Source organism: Chenopodium quinoa, unplaced genomic scaffold, assembly GCF_001683475.1.
Source record: "Chenopodium quinoa cultivar QQ74 unplaced genomic scaffold, ASM168347v1, whole genome shotgun sequence".
In the NCBI taxonomy this organism is placed as follows: domain Eukaryota; kingdom Viridiplantae; phylum Streptophyta; class Magnoliopsida; order Caryophyllales; family Amaranthaceae; genus Chenopodium; species Chenopodium quinoa.
This window is the reverse complement of record NW_018743331.1, coordinates 9,923,271-9,945,670: the sequence shown is the minus strand read 5'-3', so window position 1 is coordinate 9,945,670 and position 22,400 is coordinate 9,923,271. Positions and strand designations below refer to the sequence as shown.

Genomic DNA, 22,400 nt, shown 5'->3' with positions numbered 1-22,400 from the left:
AGAGGAATGTCCATAATTATAATGCTCTAAGTTTCCAATAGGTGGACCCCTTTCTTCAAAATCTGGCATATGATACCTCAAGCCTTTGCCAAGATGTGGGCTTGGATATGTCGAGTCAACTAAAAAGTATTTTCCTTTTCATTCAGAAGAAAATATTAGTATACACTAAAAATAAAGGTAGCATATTTTTCTAAGTAATAAGTAATAACAATTTTAAACTTTAAATAGTATCTGAAGGTGGATGGGAAAATTTCTTGGTTACATCACCTAAACAATGTGTCCAAACTGTCGTGTCATGTGCACTTCCTTCGAAGCCCACATTAAGAAAAGTAAATATCATGTTAAACCAACACGCAGCCATGACATTCCATGTTTTGTTTCCTTTACGTCCTCTATATATGGCTTACCACCAACATCATCAACAATTGCTTCTACATGGCTTTCATCCAAAGCTTTGACATAATCCTAAGAAGGAACTTTTTTTTTTTTTTTTTTTGTTTAATATAAGAACGATAAAAATGTAGCATGTTAGGATAAAAATTTTCACTAATTAAATACATTAAAATTGTTACCTTGAAAAATGGCCAATATAATGAATTGTTAAAACTGCACTAAATTATATAAAAAAGGTTGATATCGAATGTTGAGATCTCTCCGCAGCATCACGATATGAATTAGCTTTAGCCATCATGAATAGACATATACCGACTTGCTCTTCAACGTGTATAAATCGATCATCATATAATAAATCAACTAGTTCTTTTCCTCTTAATAATTCAACAAGGTTTATGAAGATATCTTTATCAACCCTTAGTTGCTCTTTACACAAATTAGGATGTCCAGTCAATAACCTATGTATCCACTCACTTCCAGGTTCACCCCCTACATGTAGAGGCATTCGTTCTATTTGAGTAAGTAATCTCTTCAACTCGTGCAAGGCAATATACATCATACAATTTTGGTGCAATGTTTCGTTCATTCTACAAATCAAAATAAAAGTTAATTTCTCAAAAAAAAAAAAAAAAAAAATCAACGAATACGTAATTAATCTGTTCATACTTGTCTTTGGAACATAATAAAATAAAGTTTCACATATCACAATAAAAATACATTTATCAAAATAAATTAATTAACAAAATTTAACTTGTCCCATATTGGAAAAAATGAAACTTACACGCCCAAACTTTAAAATAACAAGTGCTAAGAATCTTAGATGACTTATGATAGTTTAATAATGTCATGTTTAATGACTAATTAGAAATTAGGGGTTATCTTTCATAATATAAAAAATTGGGGATTACCGTTGAGAAACTAAAAAAGTAGGGGATTACCATTGGAAATTTCCCATAAATAAATATTACTCTTATGACAAATGTGTCCACACCGGTGTGCCTTGCCATACTAATTTATAATGATAAAAATTTATTTTAGGAAATTTTGTCTAAAACTACTCTAAAAATAGGGTTATTTGTGAACAACTACCCGTTTGTTTTTTTTTATTTGTTTAGAACGCAAGTCATGAAACGTTTGGGTAGCACTACCCAATAACGTTTTCCATCCAATTAAGATGTTATTGGGGCCCACTTTTTCACTTTTTCCATCTAATTAACTCCCCCTAACTACCATCTCTCCTCCCTTATTAATTTCCCTCCATTCTCACTCGGTAGTTGGGGGAGTTAATTAGGTGGTAAAAAGTGAAAATGTAGGCCTCAGTATCGTCTTTATTGGACGGAAAACGTTATTGGGTAGTGGTACCCAAACGTTTCATAACTTGCGGCTAGTTCTAAACAAATTAAAAAAAAAAAAAAAGAAAAGAAAAAAACGGGTAGTTGTTAACAAATAACCCTATCTTTAGAGTAGTTATAGACAAAATTTCCTTTATTTTATATCAACTAAATTAAACATATATATTTTAGCTGAATTTAATAGAAATGGATCAAGAAATAAAATATGGAAGAAATACATACTAACTATAGTTTTTAATTCGTCAAAAAACAAAAAAAACCATTGTTTTAAAAAATTCTTAACAAACAGTATAAAATGTAGAAACCAACTTAATTAAAATTAAACCAAACCACTAAACTTTGTAAAGGTACTTAGTAGAAAAATCAAATAAAATAGCTAAGGAGTAGTGAAGCTAAGCAAATTTCATGTTGAGTATCTTCCTCACCTGAAGCAAAATATTCTCAAAAAAGCAAAATAATAGAAGTCGTTGAGACCAGAATTGCTGTTTTGGAAAGATGGAGATAGTGACTATTCACTATTTCCTCTGTTTTTAAATACTTGCTCCATTTCTTCATGTGCAGAGTTTTAGGAGAACTTGGAGAAAGTAATGAAATATGGAGGTAGTGGGGTAGGTGGAAGAATAAAAAATTGTAAAAAAACAAAAGTAGTTGAGAGAATTGGAGGAGAGATTATATAAAATTAATAAAATATGATTTATGTTGAGTCTTGTAGTTGAGAGAGTTAAATTAAATATTGTAAATGCTTTCCAATGAAGGAAATGAAGCAAGTATTTAAAAGGGCTGGAAATGAAAAGTGGGGCAAGTATTTAAAAATGGAGGGAGTATTAAGCAATAATCCGAAAAAATCTTGTTTTAATCATCTCAATGTAAATCTTATTAATATTTAATTTTTTTAATAAATTTTTCATATTGATAATTATAGACATTTAATTTTAAAATTGTGTATGGTAAAATGATATAAGAAACTTGTCAACTAAAAAAAAAATAGAGGATATGTATAAACTTAAAATATATAAAATGATCCATAATGGAAAAAGTAAGCCTCAAAAGTTGGTCATGCGAATCATATTCTGCTTATTGTAGTACTATAGCTTAATGATGTTATTACCACCAATATTTAAGAAAGCAAACTAAAGTCACACACAACAAAACTTAACACTACGTAAAATAATCATATATGGCAGAAGAAAACACTCCTGTTCTCACCCTGAATGTAGAACCTTCTATAACTAACGAAAACACAATAAATAATGATGTAACAAACACAATAACAGAGCTTACAGTAGAAGAAGTGATTGAAAATTATGTGGGTTCATTCGGATACTCGCAAATAATACAAGCATTTTTGGTATCATTGGCATGGATGTTTGATGCTCAGAGTATTCTGGTCACCATCTTCAGCGACGCCGAACCCGAAAGATGGAGATGCAAGCCAAATCATATGTGTAATGGGTTGCAAAGTGGTAAGGGGATATCAGTATGTGGGCTTGAACCAGATAGTTGGGTGTGGGAAGGTGGAAGACATAGTACAATATTAGTTGAATGGGGACTTGTTTGCAACCATAAGTTTCTTGCTGCTCTTCCTGCTTCTTGCTTTTTCCTTGGCTCTCTCATAGGTAATTAATTTTTAACCTTTATATCTTACAATTGTTGGTACACAAATATTGTTCATCATAAATTGATGTGCAAACCATTTTTTTTTTTTTTTTCCTCTCTCTTTTAAACAATCACTAAACATGTAAAACTGTTCGTTCCTGTTTCGGTAGTAACTTGTTAATCTTTTATTATTTGGTATTACTTTAATTAAGGAGGAAGCATTATTAGTTTATAATGGGTAAAATCTATACCTTAAGTTTGATACCGGGGTGTTTGGTTCATGTAACTTAAGTGAAAAGTACAACGTATTATTTCATAGTCGGTAAAATTTATATCTTGAGTTGACAAATGAAATTAATAAATCCGATAATTTAAAAATAAAAAAAAAAAGTTTAGAAATTCGAGGAGGGAGGTGGTCGGATATGAGTCATACTATACCTTAAGATATCAAATAAAAGATCGATGAAATTCTTATAATCTTATATACATTTAGGTGCAGGGTGAACCCAAATTATTTTTTTTACTCATTTGTTGATTAACAAAATAAGCAAAATAGTGCCTTTGGGTGCACGTTACACATGTTAGACCCTGTGTATATAAAATCTCTCTTAAAAAGAAAAATATTCATTTCCAAACAAAATCATATACTTGTTATTAAGTATCAACTTCAATTCTAACCCCATATTATTACTACCTTTATTTGATTTCATTCATTCTTAATTTCAAACACATACCACCCTCCGAACCAGACCATTCAGAAATTTAATATTTTTTTTTTTTTTTGATGTACACGCGTCACTAAAAAGTCAAGGATATAAACAAATGTAAAATATCCTAGACGTAGGGTAAATATTAAGATTTTATGTTCACTAAATGAAATATATTTATATGTCTACACTTTATTATATCATGAGATAAAGTCACCCATTGTTTATTCCCTTTAGATTATTAACCACAAGTTTATTTGTCATGGAGGATTAGAGGGTTCTATTCTCTTAGAATCACTAATATGTTACGTCTTATTAGATTAGATATAGACATATAGTTTCATTTTCAAAAAAGATAAAGTAACATTCCTAACCACCGCACCCCTTCCATCGAAAGACCAAAGACCAAATTGAATAATGCCCTCCGAATTAGTGCTTCATACAAGTTAGAGTACGTACTATATTTTTGGAGTAATATGAATTAGTGCAAGTCAATTAGGACTCTTTATTTGCTAGCTAATAATGTTAGTTCGTATTTGTTGGTACGTAAAGAGGCACTTGTATCATCATATTCCACTTCTAGTTGTTCCTCGTGCTTATTAGTTTAAATAATTATTCTTATTAGGACACTTGAATAAAGCATATCCCACTTTTAGTTGTTCCTCTTTCTCATTAATTTTTTATTTATATTTTTATAGGCTTTAATTTTATGCTTTATTAATTACAAGCTTTATATTAAAATAATTAAAAAAAAAATTAAGAAGTGAAAATAATAAAAGTGAAGGATAAGTTCAATTTATTGATACATGCTTAGTGACTTGAATTTTTAACTTAAATACTTTTGTAAAGTAAAAGAAAGTGAAAACTTACAAAAAAATAAAAAAATAAAAAAATAAAAAAATAAAAAAAGATAACTAAATAACTAAAAGGTGGCAAAACTCAACTGATTAAAATCAAAGGTAGAAAAGTTTTCTAAATGAAATAAACACAACTTATGCTCCACATTATACAACCTGGTTGTAATTTAAATGTTTTTCTTAGATAACCCTCATGTTGCACCCCTTCTTTACTTAACCTCTAACTTCTTAAATTTATATTTAAGAGTTTTACATAGGATTTAAATTTGGTAGCCAAAGAAATTAAATACCGGAGTATATATATAATTTGTGAATGTATAGTTTGAGTTTGAGTCGGATGAATCAAACCTATTACTTGTAATAGTAAATTTTAAAAACCAATTCAATGAAATTAAACGCGAGTTACGTATGTAACAGGAGAATAATTTGAGTAATTGTCGGATGATTCAAATCTAAACTTGCAATTTGCAAAATTAGGTTGTTTTCAGTCCTTTAATTTTAACTAAAGATCTATTCATCTATAAGAGCTTAATATGCATAGCAATACTTTTAAAGTTTATTAAATTATTAAGAAAATCTAATGGGCAAAACATACATATAAGTAGACATAACTAGGTTCCTCACTGAAATATCATGGATTCATATGGTGGGTGGGGACAGTAAGGTATATTGTTTTTGTTGAATTTTAACAAATTTTAATGGTCACCGCATGTGTTTATTTTATAGTCCATAATAAAGAACGTACATGAAGCATTCCCATATTACGTGGTAACCAAAAAAAGAATTATATGATAGCTCATTTTCACATAGAAAGCATGAAAACTAAATTCCCCTATTCAGAGGTTGCTGATTCTTGATGTAACTAATGCGAATAGTGCCAAGATTTGGATACATCAAGTATATAATCTTAAATAAATCTATCCGATCTTCCTCTTAAATTGTTGTTTGTTATTATCATGTCCTTGTCTTCTAGAGGGCAAAAGATCGAAACCTCACAACAACTAAATGTATTTTGGGTCGGTAAGCATCATTTTTTATACCCTTCTTATTAGGTCATGTCCACTTTATCTTATTTTTGCTGAATTGAAATTATTTTTATTAAAATGAAATACTTTTTTGCTGAACTAAAATATTTTTTCTGAACTGAAATTAATTTTACCGAACTGAAATTAATTGCTAAACTAAAATTATTTTTATTGATTAGTTTATAATATTTCTTCTTTAATTAAGTTACTAATTTTTATCAAACCAAAATTATTTTCACTGAACATAAATTATTTATGCTGAACAACACTTATTATTAATAAACTGAAATAATTTTTACCTAACTAAAATTATTCTAACTGAATTGAAATTTTTATATTAAATATTATTTTAAGGTAGTGAACATTGTCTTACTCTTAAGTATACTCTTAAGTATCAAACTCTCAAATATTGGATATAAAAAAGCATTAGAGTTGAATATTAGTCAGGGTCTTATATAACTATATCCTCCTTACCCGAAGATATAGGAGATGGAGGGATGGTTAGTCCCTCCATCTCCCTCCACCCTCCCCCCCCCCCCCCACCCAAGTGGTTAGGGGTTCTATCCTCATCCCCCCATTTCTGTGATAGGGTGGGAGACCTCCCATATCTTATCGTAAAAAAAATAAAAATAAATAATAACAATAATAATAATAATAATAAAAGAAGTCATTGTCATCCTTTAACGCATATTTTTAGTATGTTTCGGGGTGGCCGGTAATAAATTCTCATGGCGTGCTTTACAAGTGGAGACACTTTTGTAGTTCTACATTTGTTTTATTGGCTATAGATTGAACAATTTTTTACCACCGTTTCGGATGAAAATAATAGGACCTTTAGCAGGCCTTTTTCAAAGGAGAAGACTGGTCTCAGTCCAAGTGACGATTGGGTCGAGGGTTTCCTGCACAACAAACACACGTAAACTAGCCTCGGGGGTGGTTGCGGAGTAAGGCCCCTCCGATGCTAAAGTCAGTTCAGTGAATTGAGAGTAAATGCTATGCAAGAGAATAAATTGCTTGAGGGTGATTGTGAATGAATGTAAGAGGAGACAATTAATGTTTTTTATACCTGTGCTCAATAGAGGAGAATTGGTCCCTTGAAGTCAGATGAGCTTGCCTTGCTACTGAGCTTGTTGACTTAGCATGCTTTTGGAGAGTTGGACCTTGCGTTGGGCTTTTGTAATTAAATCATTTGGGCCAAACCAATTAGGTAAATCGAATTGGACCCAAACAACTTGCCCCCCAGACCTGATTCGGAAAGATGACGGGTCGGGTTTTGACTTGCAACATGGAGGGAAACAAATGATTGTAATTTAAAAAGAGAATCTGGACAGTTAATGATGCTTTAACTGTCATTAGGGAGAATAATTGGGCAAGATAGAAGGTTTAATGGGTAGTTACTTTGGGAATGTGTTTAACGGTTAGATTTAAGAGGAATTAGTGGGGTTCTTGGCGGTTTAAAGCTCTTGGAATTCTTGATTCCAGCAAGCCTATATAAACCACCCTCACCACTTTTTTCCGGCACATTTCGCAAACACGAATTCCCAGAAATTCGCAAATACCCTTGAGAACCCGATTTCCATTCTTCCTTATTCCCAGAAGCTTTAAAGTGAAATTCGTTGCACCCAACTTTAAGATCGGCAAATTCCGCACTTGATAAAGGTAATTTTCTTTGAAATTTCTTCGGTTTTCTTTACTTTTTCGAGTACCCCTCTTTTTTTCGATTTCTCGCACTTCCTTTTCTCAAAAATGGCCGACAACCGAGGAAAAAGGCCTATTGAATCCGAACCAATTGTTGAGGAAGAGGAGGAGGAAGTACCTCAGTTGATTCCGAGGCGGAATCACCCTTTGGCAATGATGCCCTTTCTTAGCGGCTAGAACCCTAATGCTAGGACTGGGCCTGCTGTAATCTCAAGGGGAGCTGCGTTGAGGGTTGTGCCCCTTACTAGCGTACCCTCAAGAGATTCTGAAGGAGCCAGCACCTCTGGCCGAAGAGTGACTTCGGCTACTAGGCTGTTAACTCCTGAGGAAAGGGAGTGGACTGACGTCCAGGAGAATGAGGGCGTAATGACTGCTGCGCCCTATTCTTGGTGGGTTAAGAATGACGCCAAGTATTGCTTTGTCGAATAACTGGAAGTGTTCTATGGCATAATGGAGGAGGACAGGTACGTATTGGTGTCGAATGCCCTCTGCTGAGGACAGAATTCATCGTCCTCCACCCGGATATATCTAGGTGTATACTCGGCAATTGCAATATGGGCTTCGGTTCCCTGCCCATGCTTTTGTCTTGAAGTTGCTGAATGGGTACAATATTTCCCTGGCCCAACTGACTCCCCGTAAGCATCCGAAGGATAATGACTTATCTATGGGTCTGCTTGTTCTACGGGCTGGAGCCGAGCGTGCATTGCTTTTGCTGCACACATAAATTGATGCCGAATACCCAGTCTAATAAATGGCATGGCCCTGGTTGGTGGCAAATCGAGGACGAAAAGGGGTTCCTTTTGACCTATCCGAATGATACTTCGGACAAGGATTGGAGAGGGCAATGGATCTGGATTAGAGTGCCTTCAGACGAAGACCATTCAAATTACTTCGGCAGTCCTCGATATTTAAGGAAGCGAGACCCTAAAATGCATAGCATCGGTCCTAATGAGTTCACCGATGCTGACCACAAGCAGATGAAGCTATTTGGCAGAAGTCATATGCCTGGGGCTACTGGCCGAATGGAAAATGTGCCAACCACCTGGCTGCCCTGCTGCCACTATATCTTCCAAGAGAAGATTCTTGTTGTTGTCAGCCTCAGCTGAAGATACCAAGGCGATAAGGGATTCGGCTGGGGCCGAAACTTTTTATTCTTCATCACTTTCTGATTTCTGACGTTTAACTCTTTCGGCCAAGCTAATATTTTCTTTCTTGACTTTTTCAAAGCTGTGCGAAGAAAACTCAGGCGTTGATTATGAAGTGCTCGAGATCATCTAGGAAAGGAATCCGATCACTAACACCCCAAAGATAACCGATTCAATGGACCGAGCCCTTTTCCTGAATCCAAGGAGGCTTCAGATTATCAGTGCCCTCGAGTACCAGACACAGAATCCCTGGTTCGAGAAAATCGACCCTTTTTTCCTTTACTCTGCCGAAGAAGACGCAGCTGCAACTGTCGCCGCTGCAATCTCCCGAAGCGGTGTTGAGCCTTCTACCTCTACAGCTGGGCCGAGGGTATTAGAAGGGGTTGAAGAAGAGGAAGATTCCGAAGACGAACGTCTGCTAAAGACTTCGGTAAGGCCTCGAGACTTGTCTAGATTTCTTCTCTTTTTTTCTTTTCTTTTAGCCTTGCTCCTTCTACTTAGCTTTTCTCTTTCGAAATTTTCTCAAAATTTGTCTAAGTACTAAGCTTCGGCTTGGATTTTTTTATTTTTTTTTTGTATGCTTATGCCACTCTTTGCCCCCCATTTCTTCTGTTGCAGTCTGACAAAGAAGAAGAGAATAGAGAAGAGTTAGCTGAAGCAAATCTCTCTTCCGAAGAGGAAATGACGGCCCCTGAGAGGAAGAGGCGAGTTGTTCTGCTTAGGCAATTCCAGGTTGCCCCTCCTCCAATAAAGAAGCCTCGGCTTGAGGAGGACAAGCCAAAGGAACAGAAATAGATGACTCCTCCTTCTGAGATATGTGCCAAGGAGGAAATTTTGACAAAGACCCCTCCTTCTGCCCCTCGGCACGTAGCCGAACCTTTCTCTGATGAGATTCGGAGGGAGGTTGATGCACTGTTCGTTAATCTTGAGGACGAAGTGCAAGATCTGAGCGAAGACGGTCTGAAGGAGACCGTGGTAGAAGAGAAGGCTGAAGAGGCCAAAAATGTTGATGTACCTTCTACCTCGGCTGCTGAGTCCTTCAAGACTTTTCAGTCCTCGGAAATGGGGTTCGGCTCTGCCCCCTTAGTGCCTGTTCCTGAGCATGCTCGAAATCTTTTTTAATCTAAGCGAAGCTCGATGACTGAGTACTTTGGCAATCTTCCAAATATGCCAGAGTTGGAAAGGGCCAGAGCTTAGATTGCTGGAGCAGCATCAGGGGCATCTAAGCCACTCGCCAGAGGGTCAGACCCCTTTTTGGAGAACCAAACGTTGCTGATGTAGGTAACTTCACCATAATTTAAGCTTTTTAATTCAGCTCTTCAAATTTTTCTTCCCCTTATGCCTCGCTCTTTCTACTCAGCTTCTCCCTTCGAATTTTTACAAAATTTTTCTAAGTACTAAGCTTCGGCTTGGGAAAAATTTTGTACTTCGGCTAATTTATTTTCCTTATCTTTGCAGGTCGTTCATAACCACTTTCTGGCGGTGGTGATGAACGATGAATTGAAAGCAAAGGCTGACAAGGCTGAAGAGGCTGAGAGCTAAGCCAGAATCTCTGAGCTAAAGAGATTGGATGCCGAAGAAGATGCCTCAGCCCTTAGGGCTGAGATCAATTCCATGAGTCTCAACTTCTGCATTTTCTGTCAGGACTTGGAGCAGACTGTTTTTCCATGGCTGGACGAGGGCCATGCTCTAATCTAAGAATACGGGGCTGAAAGCTTCTCTGACTTCAAGGCCTGAATTAAGCAGCGAGTGCGAAGAGAGGTTGAGACTCGGCACCTAATGGTCGAGGATTTCAAGGGTTAGACTGCTCGAGCTGAAACCGAGGCCAAGTTGAAGCAATTTGAGTTGGAGGCCGAGAATTAGCGGCTAATGGATGAGCTGAAGGCCCAGAAAGAAGGAGCTGCCGAAATTCGAGCTGAACTCGAAGCTGCTCAACAACTACTAGAAGTTCGGGTTCACACCCAAGAGCAGTATGAAGAGGGCTTTGAGAATGGCTTCAAAGTTGCTCGGCGGTTGGCTTTTCATGCTGATCCCTGGATTAACTGGGATTTAGCTGAGGATTGGTCTATGGATCCAGATGATGCACATATGGATAAGGCCAGCCCATCTGAAGTTTCTTTCTTGGCTCGCTAAGCTGAAGTCGAGGCTTTGGAAGGAGAAGAGGCTGCAAGGAAAGCACAAGATACTACTCAGCCTGCTTCGTCTTCAGCTGGCGCTGAGGCTTCCAAGGCTCTATGCGTTGATCCCGACAATGCTGAGGCATAGGAACTCGAGCCATTGTCTACAGAATCCTGCGAATTAACCTGTGCTTAACTGATTATCGCCGCATGTGCTTTTGCCTCTGTTTTGCCTTCAGCTTGCCTTAACTGATTCATCCGAGGGAACGACTATCCGAAACACGATAAGCAATACTTCGGAAATGCAACCATCACCCGAAATTGATTCATCCGAAGTATAGGGCCTCATTAGGTCATACTTCGGGGCTTTATCAGTTCCTATTTTTTAAGCAATGTTTCTGATGCGCCTATGACCTCTTTGCCCAGAGGAACTAATTCGTCCGAAGTACAGGGCCTCATTAGGCAATACTTCGGGATTTTATCATTTATCCTCGTCTTGGTAGGCTTTACGACTTGCCAAAGTACAATGCCTCATTAGGCAATACTTCAAATAGCACCGGACAAAAACCTTGAATTTGTAAAAACCATGGAAGACAAAATAAATAGAAACTTTTCTGAACTTGAACAAATGGTGGCTCAAAGGCCTTTCATTAATGTAAAAAGTGTACTTACATAGATGGTTCTTCCCCCAAGGGGCTTTACACGTGATATCTTTTAAGTACATCGTCATTCCAGTGATTTTTCAGCTCGGTACCATCCAACTGCCAAAAGTCGGTACGTGCTTGGCTAAAGCTCATCATATATCTCATAGGGTCCCTCCCAAGTGGCTGAGAGTCTCCCATTAATGCGGCCTTTTTGCACAGCAGCAGCGTTTTGAAGAACAAGATCCAACCCCGCAATTTTGAGAAGTCTTGCACAAACTCTTTGGTTGTAAAATTTGCTGATTCTCTGCTTGTATGCGGCCATTTTATCTCGAGTTGAATCTCTGATCCTGTCTAAGATGTCAAGGGACTCTTTCAAGAGATGTTCATTTTCTTTGGCTGAGAAGAGATTCACTCGTAGACTTTCTGAGCGTATTTCCACTAGAAGGACAGCTTCGGATCCATACACCTGCTCGAAAGGTGAATGACCTGTTGCCTCTTTTTTGGTTGTCCGAAGTGACCAGAGGATTCCTGGAAGTTCCTCTATCCACTTGGACTTTTGATCTTCAATTCTCTTCTTGAGAGCGTTAAGGATCTGTTTATTTGCAGCTTCGGCTTGACTGTTACTTTACAGATGACGCACCGCAGAATATGCCAGTTTAATGCCGAACTGATATGTGTACCTCTTCAGCAACAAATTATCAAATTTCCTTCCATGATCAAAGACAAAAACTTTCGGATTTCCGAAGCGAGTGATGATGTTTTTCCAAATGAATTTCCTGACTATTTACTCTGTAATGTTCGAAGCTGCTTCGGCCTCGATCCATTTGCTGAAATAGTCTATTCCAACTATCAGCCATCTTTTTTGATATGGAGCATTAGGAAATGGTCCCAAAATATCCAATCCCCATTGAGCAAATGGGAGGGGATTTAGGATTGGCTGAAGATCTTGCGATGGCCAATGGATGACTGGTGCGAACTTTTGACATTTGTCACATTTTCTGACCAGCTCCTTCGCATCTATGATTAAGGTTGGCCAAAAATATCCAGCCCTTAGCGCTTTGTGGGCTAAGGCTCTTCCCCCTATGTGGTTTCCGCAGATACCAAGATGAATTTCCCGAAGGACATAATCAGCATATGTCGGACCCACGCATTTCAATAGTGGGGCTGAAAGGACTTTTTCAGAAGCTCTCCTCTAAGGACGATGAATCTTGAGCAGATTCATTTTATCTTAGAGGCTAAGTTTTCGTCCTCGGGGAGTACTCCCCGAATTTTGTAAGCTAGGATGGGGTCCATCCAGCTCAACTCGTGTGCCACACAGCAAACCTCATGTTCTCGGTCCACACTTCTTTCTCGGCGCACTTCCACATATACAGATCGGTTCAGCTCAGTGATAATTGAACTTGCAAGTTTGGAGAGTGCGTCGGCTTGTGCATTCTAACCCCTTTGGATCAGCTCGACTACAAAAGTTCTAAGCTTCACAATGAAAGTTTTGATCTTTGCGAGGTAAGCAATCATTGAGGGATCTTTGGCCTCATATTCACCTCGAATCTGATTTGCGACAAGCTGAGAGTCCGTCTTTAAACGGACATGCTCGGCCTCCAATGCTATGCACAGCTCTAAACCAGCAATTGTTGCTTCATACTCAGCTTCGTTGTTTCAAGCCTTGAATGAGAATTTTAGTGCATATTCAAAGGATTTGCCTTCGAGAGAGACTATGACGACCCCTACCCCCGAGTCATTCACGGTGGAGGATCCTTCTGTGAAAACGGTCCAAATTTTCTTTTCCTCGTCAAGTGTCTCCTGATAAGAACACTCGACTAGGAAATCTGCTAAGGCTTGCGCCTTAATAGCTGCCCTCGGCTGATATTGATACTGAACTTGGTGAGCTCGAAAGCCCACTTCCCTAGTCTACCAGACTTTTCTACCTTGCCGAGGACTTTTTCCAACGGCTGATCAGTTAACACCACTATTTTATGGGAATCAAAGTAGGGCCTCAAATTCCGAGCGGCTACCACTAATGCGTACGCAACTTTTTCAAGTAGAGGGTACCGTGTCTCGGCATCTGTCAGAGTGTGGCTAACAAAATAGATCGGTTGCTGAATGTTTTCTTCTTCCCTTAGCAACACCGCGCTTATAGTGGCTGGACTGACCACCACATATAAGTACAAGGTTTCTCCTTTAACTAGTCTTGCCAGTGTTGGGAGGTGAGCCAGGTGCTCGCGGAGGTGCTTAAAGGCCTCTTTTTGCTCGTCTTCCCAGATGAGCCCTTTTGATTTTGGAAGTTTAAGCTCTTTGAAGAAGGGAAACCCCTTGTCCGAGGCTCTAGAGATGAACCTGGAAAGGGCAGCCATTCTTCCAGTGAGACGCTGAACGTCCCTCTTTGTTTTCGGCTCGAATAGATCCAAATCTGCTTGAACTTTGGTAGGATTAGCATCAATCCCCCTTTTGCTGACCATGAAGCCGAGGAACTTGCCTGACTTCACGCCGAAGACACACTTCTTCGAATTCAGCTTCATTTTATGCTTTCAAAGGGTGGCGAAGATTTCGGCCAGGTCCATGACATGGTTTGTGTCTTCTTTGCTTTTAACGATCGAATCGTCAACATAAGCTTCTATGTTACAACCCATTTGCTTGGCGAAAACCTGATTAACCAGCCTTTGATAAGTTGCCCCCGCATTTTTCAATCCGAAGGGCATCATTTTATAGTACACCCCGGCTCTTGTAACGAAGGCCGTTTTTGCGCGGTCGTCGGGGTGCATGAAGATCTGATGGTACCCCGAGAATGCGTCCATAAAACTGAGCAGAGCATGCCAACTCATCGAGTCGACTAATTGATCGATCCTCGGCAAGGGATAGAAGTCCTTCGGACAAGCCCTATTCATATCTGTGAAGTCAACGCACATTCTCCAAGTGTCATTTGCCTTCTGAACCATCACCACATTGGCCAACCATTCTAGATATTAACAAAGCTCAATAAAGCCTGCGTGCATCCAGAAGTTTTTTGACTTCAGCTGCGATGTCCTGGTTCTTTTGGGCGAAATAATTCCGCTTCTTTTGCTTAATTGGCCGACATGCCGGGTCGACATTAAGCTTATGAGAGATGAAGTTCGGATCAATCCCGGGCATTTTTGCCGCCGAGAACGCGAACACATCTTTGTTGTCCCGAAGGAGTTAGATTAGTTTAGCACGAACATTTGGATCAAGTCCTAGTCCAATGGTGACATATCTTTCAGAATTCCCTTCGGTCAACTCTATTAATTTAGTTTGATTGTCCAGCTCCATGGCTTGGGCGCTGGACTCTTCTCGCTCAAGCCTGCTGTCAATATCAGCAGGCTTCCTCGACTTTGGTTGATACTCTGAGTCCTTCGGCTCAGATGAGGAATCAACCTTTTTCTCCCTCGAAGATTTTTCTTTTGCTGGGGTTCCTTGGTCCGAAGCACTTAAGCCTTTAGGCTTCTTTGTGCAATGGTCCCGCTCTTTTTCCTCCTCATCATCCCGGTCGTCGCGGCGACCCTTGGATGGTTTGAGGTGGTTGCATCTTCGGGCCTCCTTCGGGCTGCCCTTTATTTTTTTGGAGTGTCCCTCGTCCGAAACGTATATCATTATTTGGTGGTACGTTGAGATGACTCCTTGAATGTCGTGAATGAGGGGTCTCCCCATGATCACGTTGTACAAAGACGGGACATCCACGACCAAAAATTCGACCATGGTGCTCCGTGCTGCTTGGCCTTTGCCGATGGTGACAAGAAGAAGGATCTTCCCGTCGGGATATGATGGAGAGCTGTTGAATCCGGATATATGGTAGGGTACCAGAGTTAGGTGCCTGGCTTCCAATCTCAGCTAGTCAAATGCTCCCCGAAAGAGGATATTCGCCCCGTTACCGTCGTCGACGAGGGATCGCCAGACGTTGCGGTTTGCAATGCCCATTACGATCACTAATGGGTCATCATAAGGGTACACCACCCCCCGCAATCTTTGGCTATGAATAGGATATTCGACACCAGAGACTGAGGAACTCGGAACTCAGCATGATTTACTTGATGGGTTAAACCCCTCAAGTGGTGTTTCAGTGCACTCCGAGAAGTTCCTCCGGAAATGGCAAGAATGTTAAGGTTGTCCTTGTCCTGTTGCTTGTCTTTCTTCCGCAGAAAGTCCAGATCTTGCCGAGAATCTTTCTTGGCTTTTTTCTCCTCGCGGCGATCCGCGAGGGATTTTTTCAGATAGCCCTTTTGAACCAGATCTTCGATCTGGTAGTCAATCCTCGATGCGATGTCTAGAGGACTCGTGGAACTCGCACCATCAATCTTTGCCTTTGTGCTGATGCCACGGTGGAAGTGGCCTAGGCTTCTTGAATCTCCCCTTGTCTTTAGTTGTGCTATAGATTTTAGCACGAGGAAGAGTAAGTGGAGTGTAAGAATTGTATCTCCCCGTGTAAGGGGCGATCTTTTCTTTCTTTGGCTCAGTAGCCGAGGGCAGTTCTGAGGCCTTTGCCTTCCCTTTCCTCAATGACTGGCCTTAGGACAATAGTCCTTTAGCTTTTCCAGCCCCGGATTGGGACTGGGATTTTGTCTTGTTCCATTCTTCAGCTCAAATGAACTTATCCGAGGTGTCCAAAGCTTCCTCCAAGGCTCTGCGGGGGATGCATGACCATGAAGGTAAGGAACTTTCCAGCTTGCAAGCCATTTCGTAGTACAAATACAGCAAGGTTCTGATCCAGACTTGTAATTTTGGATGACTCGTTGCTGAAGCGAGTCAGATAGTCTCGGAGGCTTTCATCCTCCGCTTGCTGCAAGCTCATCAGCCCTGCAGTTGTCTTCTCTCGGCGATTTGCCATAGAAAACTTGCTCTTGAATTTGTTGGAAAGGTCTTTCCAACCGGTTATAGAGCCTTCTTTCACTCCCTTGGGGATCCACGATTGTGCGACACCTTTGAGAGTAGTTGGAAAATACTTACACCAGGTAGCCTCGGACCTGGGGTTAAGATACATGTGCCCCTCGTAAGAGGCAATCTGATCCTTTGGGTCCGAAGTACCGTCATAAGTTATGTGCGTCGCTATTTTCACCGTCGGCACATGCTCTTCCAATATCCAACTTTGGAAGGGCGAATTTGTAGGGACCATTACGACCTTCCCTTTTTGTTTGGCTGAAAGGACCTCGCTTCTCCCTCTTAGAGAGGTGGAAGTGGTTTTCGTCCCTGGCCGAGACAATTCGGGGTACGGCCTGGTTCCATCTGGGAAGGTGAGACGGCTACGCACGTCTACCTCCCTCAAGCCTAAGTGCTCATGGACACTTTGGCGAGCAGGCTCTTTCCACGTAGAGGTGGTATTGCTGCTCCGGAAGCTCATGGAGTCCTGGGTCTAGAAACGGTGAAAGAAATAAGGATTCTTTTTCCTTTCCTGCTCGGTCCTCCAAGTGTCCTCTTGCCACTTTTCCCCGAGCTCCTTGTAGGATGGAACTTGTTCTTCCTCCACTTGACTGATTCTCCTTCTTAGATATCTCGGCCGAAGAGATGAAGACTCGTGGGGCGTTAATGGGAGTTGTCCTTCTTGGGCTTTGAGGAACTCCATACAGACCACTACGGCCCTTGCCACTTCCTCCGTAGAGGGCTCCGATAGGAGGGTTTCCTTAGGCTGGGACCAAGAGTGCAGACTTTGCGGTGGAGGACTCTTCGCATTGGACCTACTCCGCCTAGACGAACTTGACGGTTGGCGAGTATGGTGGGATGGAGAGTCCCTCGAAGCTTCCCTTTCCAGAGAATGGGGAGCTTTTGAAGAAGAAGAAGCTGGTTCCGGTGATGGTGAAATCGGTCGATGTTCCCTCACCGTAATCAGGTCTCTGTCCCTCTTTGAAGAGGCGGGACCATTCTTCTTAGCACTCTTGGTGCTCTTGCCACACTTAGTCATGTTTTTGCTAAGAGTGATTGATTTTTGGCTTGATTTTTGTATCTCCCCACAGACGGCGCCAAATTGTTTCGGGTGAAAACAATAGGACTTTTAGCAGGCCCTTTTCAAGGAAAAAGACTGGTCTCGGTCCAAGTGACGATTGGGCCGAGGGTTTCCTGCACAGCAAACACACGTAAACTAGCCTCGGGGGTGGTTGACGAGGAAGGCCCCTCCGATGCTAAAGTCAGTTCAGTGAATTGAGAGTAAATGCTATGCAAGAGAATTAATTGCTTGAGGGTGATTGTGAATGAATGTAAGAGGAGACAATTGATGGTTTCTATACCTGTGTTCAATAGAGGAGAATTGGGCCCTTGAAGTCAGATGGGCTTTTCATGCTGACTGGGCTTGTTAACTTAGCATGCTTTTGGAGAGTTGAACATTGCGTTGGGCTTTTGTAATTAAATCATTTGGGCCGGCCCAATTAGGTAAATCGAATTGGACCTAAACAACCACTAATCCACTATAGATCCTTTTTGTTAGTTGTACTACTTGTACATTATTCTTGTTCATACGGAGTAGCTTTTTGTACGTTAAACAATTACTTTTTTTTCACACTTAATTCTTGTGTGTATGTGTGTTTTTTTAAAAATTTTATTTTCTTCGAGAAACCCCCCTTATTAAGACACTCTAACCCATACTCTCTCCCTCTAAACTTAAACGCATTCACCATGTTAAATCACACAAATTTCTTGCAAAAATGATTGATTTCTTATAATATTTCTTGTAAAATGATTAATTTCTTATATCATGGTGTTATTAGTGGTTTAATACAACAAAGACAAATATGATTTTTTTTAAGTGACAAGGGAAAAAATAAATTTTAAACAAATCAAAGATAATAATAATAATATTTTGTATTAAAAGACCCATGTATTATTTCATTTAAGCACACACCCCTTCCATTCTTTATTGATTGTCTTAGACAATTCAATACAAATGAAATCTAATACTTACTTTTAGGTAAATATATTATATATATACTTAAAATAGTCATAGTAATCAGTAATCAATGTGAAATCATGTTAAATTCGTCTGGAATTTTAGTTTCTATATCAATGTATTTTATTATTTTTTTTAATATATGATATTATCAACTTTGGCTTGTTTCAAATTAAACATAAAAAAATATATTTACTTTGGCTCTTTATATATATATAGAACTAAGGCATTTGATATCACATTGTAGTATACAAGATGTTCATGTGTTTATTTACGTAAAAATTCTTAATTTTGTTGTCTACTCTCTTATTTTTGTTATATTGGTGGCACCATGATTCATCTAATGCTACATTTATTAATTTCTAATGCAGGTTCAGCAATATACGGACATTTAGCTGATTCATTCCTAGGAAGAAAGAAGACCTTAATACTAGCATGCTTGCTAACCGCCATTACTGCACTCCTTACCTCTTTCTCACCAAACATATGGACTTACGCCGTTCTTCGTTTCATCAATGGCTTAACTCGGTCCGGGATTGGAATATGTTGTTTAGTCCTTGCAACCGAAGTTGTTGGTCGAAAATGGCGTGGTCAAGTAGGTCAATATGGTTTTCTCTTCTTCACTTTAGGGTTCCTCTCCCTTCCTCTTATAGCATTCTACACAAAATCTTGTTGGAGATCTCTCTATCGGGTTCTTTCGATCGTTGTCTTCGTATACTCCATTGTCGTACTCCCTTTTATTTTAGAATCACCTCGTTGGCTTCTAATACGAGGAAGGAAAACGGAAGCTCACTCAATTTTGACAAAGTTAGCTACTCGAAATGGGAGAACTCTTCCTACAAACATTCAACTAACAGACCCGTGTTTTTCGAAAAATGATCCTAGCAAAAATATAAGCCTGTGGGAGTGTAAATGGGCAAGGATAAGGATGTTGAAGTGTTGAGTCCCTTAGGTTTTGATGGATAGTTTTGAATGATGACAAACAGCTAAGGGAAACAGGTCTTTGAAAGTGTTCAATACAGTTGGGGGAACCAACTAAAATAGAACACTGTTTTCCTAGATAAGTTATTGATTATATGAGTTATCTATTGAACTAACTTATCTATATACAGGAAACAGTTAGATGATAAATGTGCTATGTACTGGTGGGGAACCAGTATGAACCGTTTCCTTGACTGCTATGCGGAAAAGCAGTCACATACTCTTTATTGTGCATTAACCATGTTACATGTGCAGTAGTTGAGTTGATTCCAAGACTTGGAGCATAGAAGCCTTTCGAAGATATTTCGAAGAAAGATTGTTTGCTCATAATAGAAGTATTCAAGGAAGATTCAAGTCTTGAAGATTACATGAAGAAAAGACGATTTATGCTTTAATATGTTATCTAGGTTTTCATGTAATATGCTCCGTAGTATGCTTGCATGTTTGGGTTATATAAGTGCTTAAAAGTATATTGAAGTATGATATGAAATCTGGTACAAAGTTGGAACAGGTTTCATAACATGTTTCAATTCAGGGAACCAGGTCGGGGAACCAGGTTCACTGTACGAAATATTCGAGCTGCCGTTTTGGAAAAAGATTTTACAAAAAGATTTTTTCGAAAAGATTATTTTGAAAATATTTTGTGCAGCTGGAAATAAGATGAAATATTCTTGGTTACCTAAAAACTAGGAGTATTTATCTTAATTGATTCTATCTTTGTGATTAAATCAAATAAGATAAATACTTTCCTAAAATTACAATATATCTTATTCTCTAAGATTGTGTGATTTAAGGAAACTAGGTTTTAGGAATCTAAGCTTATATAAACTCATCTTATTTCACATATTTCGCGTGCCTCTCCAGAGATTAAAAAGAGCAATTATTTGAGAGCATATACTTAAGCACTAATCCCATTCATCAAGTCATATACAAGAGCATTCTAGTACAAAAACATTTTCTCTTAATTAGCTTCGTAGAAGTGAGATCAAAGGAGAGTTCTTGATTCTTGTATTGAGTCTTTAACAAAGGGGTTAAAGGCTGGGTGAGTGTTTGTGAGTTCAAACACATTGGGCTTACGAGTGTAAGTCGAGAGCACACTCGGAGTAGAGTGTGGGGTAGACTGGTTCCCGGAGTAGGGAAACAGTAGAGTGTTCTTTGTCTTTGTTTTTCGGAGTAGATTAATAAAGGACTTAGGATAGGAGGACGTAGGCCTGAGTTGGCTGAACCTCGTTAAATTTGTTGTGTTCTTTATTGCTTTGTTTTATTCCGCTGCATAAGGGAACCAGCACAACTGGTTCCTTACACATAATCCGAAAAGAAGCAAAAATCGCTAACGATTACTTAACACTCAATTCACCCCCCCCCCCCTCTTGAGTGCCCATTGAACCTTCATGAAGGCAATGATAGTAGGATTCGGGGTTGGATATGTGTATTATGCAGTTCAATTGAACGTCGAAAACTTGAATTTTTCCAAGTATTTGAGTGTTGCCATAAATGCATTGTTGGAAATTCCTGCTGTCTTTATAGGGAGCTTCCTTCTTGTTTTCATGAATCGCCGCCTGCTGCTTTCACTTTCGTGTATTCTTGCAGGGAGTTCATGTTTACTTTGCATCATCTTCACCAATGGTATGATTTTATTATATCATGTTCAACATAATATATATACTTGTATATTTTTCTTTTATAGATAATTAGTACATCAATTCTCTCAATAATTGTTTAATAAGTTTTTGTTATGTAGAGATTCTACTGAAATTAAATCTTACTTTTAACAACAATAAAATATATATTTCTAAATGAAACTATACTGATATGCATGTTAACTTGCTACGGAGTAACAATTTACTTAAATATACCTTGAATTGAAAAGTACTGCATACACATGTAATATAAATTTTTTTTTTCATTGGTTTATATTTTTCATAAAACATGCAAGAAAATTTTTGATTGACATACGTGCCAATTTGATAACAAATTTCTAAGAGGTAGTCTTATAATATATGGAGACGCGTATATTGATGTATGGTCAAAATCACTAAATGTTTTTGTAATTTTGGCAGGCAATGGAGGCACTATAGGGAATTGGATACAACTAGGGATTGAAGGATTTGGATTCATGGCTGCATCGGTTGCTTTCGATATTACATTTGTGTACTGCATTGAGCTATTTCCAACAAATGTGAGGAACTTTGCTGTTTCATTGATGCGTCAAGCGTTGGTTCTAGGGGATGCGGTGGCGCCTTTGTTGGTGGTTCTTGGGCGATTAAGCACTACATTTTCATTTATGGTGATCGGAGGATTATCTATTCTAAGTGGATTAGTGAGCTTGTGGCTTCCAGAAACTAAAAATACTCCACTTTTTGACACTTTGGAGCAACAAGAAAAGGAAGAGAAGTTAGGTAGTCATGAAATAAGTTCACCATGAGATAAACCTAATGTGGTGTTGTAGTAATTAATGCCTTTTGATAGTGTGCGAGAGATATGTATCAAAGTATATTATGATCTTGCTTACGGAAGGGATATTTTGTCGTTGGGCAAACATCCTTGAGTCAAACTACCTAATTAACCACTAACCTTATCATAAGTAAGGGTCAGTCTTCCACAAGGACTAAAGGGAATCACCGATAAGTGCTAATTGTAATAAGCTAGGCCAGTTGAATGAAGAGTTTATATATTAACTATTTGACTAAAGAGATTACGAAGGGAAAGAGGGGAGGTGGGATTCGACACCTACCAAGCCAATTAATCAACAAATTGGGTGAAACACGAACATACTATAGGTGATTAAACAGGAACTCGATATTGCCTTCTCTCAAAGCCACAACACTAAAAATTTCTAAACAAAACTCAATGAACTAGGTAGGCCAACAAAGTTTCAACAATAAGAAGTGAGTTTCTAACTCAATTGTCTTTCGATCTTTTGAGAAAGCATTGAGCACAAGTACTTGGGATCACCTGCATATTCCCACAACTAATGCAACCACATCATTGAAATAACGAAACCA

The 22,400-nt window shown here is 38.9% G+C and overlaps 1 protein-coding gene across 1 annotated transcript; it reads left to right on the top strand.

Moving 5' to 3' along the window:
• Positions 1–2,532: 2,532 nt before the first annotated feature.
• Positions 2,533–21,873, top strand: LOC110737915 (organic cation/carnitine transporter 1-like). The gene is made up of 5 exons (XM_021918262.1): positions 2,533–3,361; positions 18,786–19,344; positions 20,332–20,338; positions 20,793–21,063; positions 21,465–21,873. Exons 1-5 carry the CDS (start codon positions 2,923–2,925, stop codon positions 21,818–21,820), a joined length of 1,632 nt encoding a protein of 543 aa, XP_021773954.1. The 5' UTR covers positions 2,533–2,922; the 3' UTR covers positions 21,821–21,873.
• The last annotated feature ends 527 nt before the right edge of the window (positions 21,874–22,400 follow it).

What these genes read in the sequence shown, in the direction of transcription:
- LOC110737915 (XM_021918262.1), top strand. Translation starts at nt 2,923, where the DNA reads ATGGCAGAAGAAAACACTCCTGTTCTCACCCTGAATGTAGAACCTTCT. An exon ending in TTTCCTTGGCTCTCTCATAG is followed by an intron (nt 3,362 to 18,785) that starts GTAATTAATTTT and finishes TTTCTAATGCAG; the next exon opens with GTTCAGCAATATACGGACAT. An exon ending in TCAACATAATATATATACTT is followed by an intron (nt 21,064 to 21,464) that starts GTATATTTTTCT and finishes CAGGCAATGGAG; the next exon opens with GCACTATAGGGAATTGGATA.